At 59.8% G+C, this 6348-nt stretch overlaps 1 protein-coding gene across 1 annotated transcript in view; it reads right to left on the bottom strand.

Moving 5' to 3' along the window:
- SCUBE3 (signal peptide, CUB domain, EGF-like 3) overlaps positions 1-6348 on the bottom strand; it is a 34943-nt gene that overhangs the window by 3607 nt on the left and 24988 nt on the right. The window contains 8 exon segments of the mRNA XM_010007094.1: positions 49-336; positions 417-533; positions 618-710; positions 1015-1131; positions 1709-1831; positions 2887-3003; positions 3969-4091; positions 5637-5753. Of these exon segments, the coding sequence (XP_010005396.1) occupies positions 49-336; positions 417-533; positions 618-710; positions 1015-1131; positions 1709-1831; positions 2887-3003; positions 3969-4091; positions 5637-5753 (1095 nt within the window).

The following is a 6348-nucleotide window of genomic DNA, read 5'->3' as shown; positions in this document are numbered from 1 at the left end:
CCTGAGCCCACCACCCTCCCCCTGAGCCCAGCACCTCTCTGGTCCCACCACCAGCTCTCTGGTCCCACTACTGTCCCTCTGCTCCCCCCACTGTCCCCCTGCTCCCACCATCACCTCCCTGGTCCCACCAGCCCTGCCTGCACCTGAGACAGGCCAAGCCAGCACCGTGCCCACCTGTGGTCTCCTCTGGCTTGATCTCTGCCTCGAACTCCAGCGTGATGCGCGTCACCTCCTTGTTGGAGGAGTTGCGAGCCCGGCGGCCCTTCCCCTTCTTGGAGGAGTCACACTTGAGGTTGACAAAGGTGACCTGGCAGTCGGAGCAAGGTGCCGAACCACCTGTGTGTGGGGGAACAGATCAGACCCCACCCCCCCCAGGGGGACAGGCACCCGACCACCCCACTGCCACCACACCTCACCTTGCACCCCGACCTTCCCGGCCTCATCCTGCTTGCCCTTGGCCCGCGGGTGCAGGTGGCACTTGGCATCCTTGATCTTGAAGGAAGCTTTTTGCTTGATTGGTGCAGCAACAGTCTCTAAAAGAAAAGGCAGGTGCTCAACAACCCTGGGGAGGGGCAGCCTGGCTGGTGGTGGCCCTGGGCACCCCAGGAGCCCCTTACCGAGGCACTGCTGGCTGCTGTTGGTGGGTCTTTGCTGGCCACCCTGCCGCAGGACGGGGGTCCCACAGCTCACAGTGTAGCTGCTGTCAGATTCTGTGGGGAGGAGGAGCAAGAGTTGGAGGCTGCTGGAACAGCTGCCCAGTCCTTGGGATGCTCTGCAGGAGCTGCGCTGTGGGGGGTGGACTCCCAGCTCCACATCATGGGGATCCTGCACCAGGGACCTGTCCCACAGATCTACACCTAAAATGAGTCCCCCACAAGGAACCCACTCCCTCCCTCTGAACATTACTGGGTGCTCTGCACTCTGGCCGTGCAACTGCCCCTTCCCTCCCCGTTTGGGCCATGCAGGGAGATGGGGGCCCCCTGCCTGTGCTGGTGGTGGCACTGGTGCTGGTACCTGGCAGAAAGCGGGCCTTGGAGGCACAGGTGAGGGCACAGCTGTCCTTCTTGCCTGTCTTGTTGCAGGTGAGGGTGGCTCGTGGTGGTGCTGAACCTGGCAGGCATTTCACCAGCTCTGAGGGACACGCACCAGCTGGTGATGACAAGCAGGGACACCCGTGGCTGGCACAGCCTGGGGACCTGCAAGGGACCCCTGCACCCTCCCAGGTCACAGGGGATTCACCGGGAAGGAGAGGGTGCTGCAGTGCAGCACAGGGACCCTGGACCAGCATCCCAACCCCCCCAGGTCCTCCTTGGAGATGTGAGAGGTGTTTGATGGCACTTCAATATTTTTGGGGGGGCAGGTGGGTACCAGGGCTATGAAAGCAGCTCCCATAGGGACACTCATGGGTGCAAAAGCTCCTGGCCAGCCCCTAGCACAAAAAAGCAACTAGATGACCAAGGGTAGAGGGAGCAGGGCAACACCTCATGGCCCTTCCCAGCCAGACCCACAGGAGATGGGCACAGGGCCACAGCCAAAGGCTGCCCTGCCTAGAGCAGCCCTGTGCTGGGATACCCCAAAACTCCCTGTGCTCCCCCCACCCTGACCTGAATCCCAGGTGATGGAGGGGCCACATCGGGTTGCTCTGGCTGCGAGATGTTCAGGCTATGCTGGAGTGTCCCCAGCTGTGATGGTTCCTGCCCCAACCTACCAGTACAGTCCTTTTTGTTCCAGTGCAGCTTGCAGCCAGTGGGACAGGTACACTGGTAGCTGCCAGGCGTGTTGATGCAGCCAAATTTGCAGCCCCCTCGGTTGATGCTGCATTCGTCGATGTCTGCAAGGGAGGAAGGAGAGGGGGTGAGTGAGGGGGCTGAGTGGGATCCCCCCTGGCTCTGACACTGAGCAGCTGCATCATTTCAGGGATGGGATTTTGGACCACGCCAACCTCATGGGGATGAGGGAAACCCCGAGCCCTGGTGCCCCCAGGGCTGGGTGGTGAGGGGTGCAGCCCACCCAGGCTGAGCCCCCCGCTGGGCTGGGGAGCTGCAGGGAGCAGCAGCCAGAGCAGACATGGAAGCACTTAGCAGCTGAATTCAAAAGGCAGCTGCTCAGCAGCCCTGGCCCCTCTCCCCATGGTGGGGAACCTTGGCCTGAAACAGGGGCCAACCCTGGCATGAAGCAGAGGCAGAGGTGGGGGTCAGGCAGGGATGGAGCTGCCCCCAAACAGCCCTTCCTGCCCCACTCCTCCTTCTCAGGAGCATCCATGGGAGCCAGTGACCCCTTCCATTGCAGGGTCACAACAAGAGCATTCCAGGGCCATGCTGGTTCATGCCAGCTGCATGTTTTGGGAGCATGAGGAGGGTCATCCCCCCTCCTGGCCAGGCAGTGCTGGAACACTCGGTCTCATGCCACCACCTCCCCAGGCTGACACTGCTGCAATGTGCTCCAGCATCCCCCCCAAAGTGTGCTTCATCTGCCTCCCCACTTCCAGGGCACCACACGCCCCTGCCCTTGGGAGCTATCTGCCTGCTGGAACTTAAATCAAACCCTTTTGATGTTCCCCTTCCCACCCCATCCCAGCTCCCTGCCAAAAACGCCGGGGATTTCTCCCTCTCTCCTGCTCTAGACAAGTCGCAAACTGTTCCTGTCGCCCCGTTTGATGTTGCAGACACCAGTGTCTGGCTGCAGCCCCATCCCTGCCTGGCCCCAGCTCAGGATACACAGGGAAACAACCTTCTCTGTGAGCTCTTGGGCTGAGTGGTGTCCCCAGGGGTCCTGCAGCGACCGTGCCACGGGGGCTGCCCCATCTCTGGGTACTCTGTGTGACTCCCTGGGAGCAGAACCTGGTGGGGTGATGGGACCTTCTTGCCAGTGTCCCCCTGGCCCTACCTCCACAGTGGGTGAGCCCATACAGTGTGTAGCCCTTGTTGCAGAGGCACTGGAAGCTGCCAGGGGTGTTGATGCAGAGGTGGTCGCAGGTCCGGTCAAAGGAGCACTCGTCAATGTCTGAGGGAAGGGGAAAAGGGAGAGGTGAGGGCTGGCATGGCACGGGGGACAGCTCCTGGCACCAAGGCTGTCCCCTTCCTGCTCCAGCAACCTGGGGGCTGCACCAGGGATCTAGCACTGGGATTCTGTGGGGACCCTGCACTGGGATGCTCTGGCATCCAGCACTGGATTGCTCTGGAAATCCAACACCAAAATGCTCTGGGGATCCCACACCAGGATGCTCTGGGGATCTAGCACAGGGATGCTCCAAAATCCTGTTCTCCCACCCTGCCCACGGTAGTTGCTGCTACCTGGGAGGAGCAGCCCACTGGATCAGCATCCCCCCCTCCCTGAGCTCCTACAGCCCCTCTGCACCTCAAATGTGCCAAATGGAGCCAGCACCATATCCTTGGCATGGGGTGACTTCAGGAGCAAATTCCCAAGAGCACAGAACCTGAATGGAGATTAAAGTGGTCACCAGAAGGTGATGAGCTCAGGGTGCCCTCATGGGACACAAGGGGGCTGCTGGGGTCCCCTGACATGGGTGCTCTGGAGCAGGGGCAACAGCCCCAGGGCTGCTGGCAGGGATGGTGCCTGTGCCTGGGCAGAGCTGTGTCCCAACCCATGGGGCTGCAGGGGACATCATGACAGTCATTCCAGCCCTGAGGAAGGCTGGAGGATTTCACTAGGGATCTGCCTAACTGCTGGCTTTGACTCTGTCATGAGAAGAGTCCAGAAATCCCCAGCTTAGGAGCAGGGCTGGGACAGCAGCCCAGCTCTGCAGATCAAAGCACTAAGCTCCAGACCAGAACCCAAATCCACCACTAATCCCCCAGAGGATGTAGATGGTCCAGAGGAGAGCAAAGAGGAATGAGGAACCAGGCCAGCGCTCCTCAAGCCGTCGTGGGAGGGCTGAGCAGTGCTGGAGGGCAGGAGAGGGGGTGTCCCCAGGCAGGGCAGGGGGTGGGGGTCCTGCTGCCCCTTACCTTGGCAGTTCCTCTCATTGATGAGCAGCTTGTAGCCCTTCTTGCAGCTGCACTCGAAGCTGCCCACTGTGTTCCTGCAGATGTGGTCGCAGCCGCCGTTGTTGAGCCGGCACTCGTCAATGTCTGGTGGGGACAGGGGACACGAGTCACACTCCTGCTGGGATGCTTGGCTGGGAGAGAAAGGTCTTCCCCTCTGGACCCTGTCCCCACTGGGAGGCAGCAAGTGAAGGAAAACCTTTGGGCTGTGATGGTCACCAGGAGAATGTGGCTGCTGGTTTTAACTGGCTGCATTTGGGGAGCCAACACATGACACTGGGGACACTGGGGGAGGGCAGAGCTCCTGAGCTTGGCTGCCCTTGGAAGATGAGCAAAACATTCCATTTCTGCAGGTCTCAGGATCTCCTGGAGGAGAGGGGGGCAGGGGTTCCAAAAGAGCCTCACAGCTGGGGGAAGCACCAGGGCAGAGTCTGCAGGGTCACAGGTTTGTGTTGGGGGCTGCTTTTGGAGACGAGGAGCAACAGGAAGAAAGACCAAGCCAGGAGGGAAAAGCACCTTCCTCAAAAAGTACTGCTCAACAAAATCCATGCACTTCAACCCTTCCCTCTCTGCTTGCCATCTTGATCCTGCCACGAACAAAACTAAAAATGACAATGCACAAACTGCAAAGAGCCCCAACAACGTGGGAAGAGGCTGGGATGTGGGTTTTTTTTCCCTGTTTTGTTTTGTTGTTCGGTTTGTTTTTTTCCTTTTTCTACTTAACATAGAATTTACTGCTAGAACATGACCTGTAAAATGGAAGGAGACTAGGAAGACGCCTTCCCTGTCCCCCCAGCCCCAGCCACCACTGGTGGGGCAGCAGCTTCTGCCTCTCTGGGGTTGGGGTTTTCTTTTTACGACTGCGAGGGAGCGCGCTGTTCCCCAGCCCCCAGCCGTCATAAAACCCCAGACACAGGGGATGTGGCTCCAGGTTATTGCACGTTCCTGGAAACTGCAGAATTGGGGAAGCAGGGGAGGGGGATGCTCTGATAAAATAACAGGGGGCAGGAGGGTTCTGGAAGCAGTCAGCAGGTAGGAAGGCAGCTGGCAGTGGGATGGGTTTTCCTTTCAACTGGGGTCAAGTTCCCGGAGCTGCTGAAAGACAAAACCCAGGCGCCGGCAGCCCCGGGGTCACCGTGTCCCCCTGCCTGAGGGGAGCAGGTCTGGGAGCTGGGGTGGCCACTTGGGATTGCTCTCCCTTGCAGAGGCAGGGGGATGGGGACATGCAGGGGCACACAGCATCCTGTGGTGTTCCCTCCCAACTGGACATGGGGCTCAGATGGTGAACGGAAGAGGGACTCGTGCATCCCAGATTCTCAGACTGCGTGTGGAATTCCATCACATCCAGCCTCTACCCATGGGGAAACTGAGGCAGTGGGGAGGAGCAAGGTGGGATGGGACCCCCCATCCCCACAGCTGCCATGCCTTCACCTCTGACTTGACCTGACCCCCCTTCCCTCCTCCCCACGGGCTTCCTGGGGGAGTGGGGCTAACCATGGTGCCTTCAGCAAGGTAGCTGAGTTCCCAGGCCCAGGGGTGATCCCTTTTCCAAGGGCACTGAGGACACATGAGAGAGTCTGAGTCACCCAGGGGTGAGCAGGGAACATCCCAGCCCCACTGGCACCCACCTACCTTTGCAGGTCTTCCTGTCGGGCTGGAGCATGAAGCCCATGGGGCAGCTGCAGTGCACACCTGTGGCTGCGTCGTGACACTTGCTGTCACAGCCCCCGTTGTTCACAGCACACGTCTCTGCACAGAGAGAGGATAGAGGGCTGAGGTGAGAGACCAGTGTTTAAAAGGCTGGGAGGTGTCACACCACCCAGATGTCCCCATGCTGCAGGCTGGGAGAGGCAGCAAAGCTCCCCCTTCAGAGCCCACCAGAACTCTCTGGGCTTTTCACACAGCCCTAACGAGGTCACGGAGCCCCCAGATAAACACACACCCCAGATACTGAGCACGAGGGTGGAGGGGATAAGGCATTAACAGACAATCCAGCACTTGCCTTTCCCATCACCTTGCCACGCACCTGGGTGCTGCTCCCCAGGGACTTCAGAGGTGAATTAAGGGCATGGGTGATTCACCCCAGTGCTAAGGCAGGAAAAAGCACCCACATTTCCCGGTTTGCCATCCAAACTGCTGTGCAACCCTCCCACCTTCCAACAACCTGCTCTCATCCACCGGGTATCTACGTTTAGGGCAGAGGGGGCAGTGGGGACAGCCCTGTCCCCCTCAGTAGAGGATGCATGATTAATTGCAGGCAGGGAGCAGAGAGGCACTTGGCCACCCCGGGGAGAACGGGGTCAGGGCCACAGGCAGGGACGTGCAGGCAGAGCCGCTGCCTCTT

The sequence above is a fragment of the Chaetura pelagica genome, unplaced genomic scaffold (assembly GCF_000747805.2).
Source record: "Chaetura pelagica isolate M959 unplaced genomic scaffold, ChaPel_1.0 scaffold757, whole genome shotgun sequence".
Classification (NCBI taxonomy): Eukaryota; Metazoa; Chordata; class Aves; order Apodiformes; family Apodidae; genus Chaetura; species Chaetura pelagica.
This window is presented reverse-complemented; position numbering and strand designations above follow the sequence as displayed.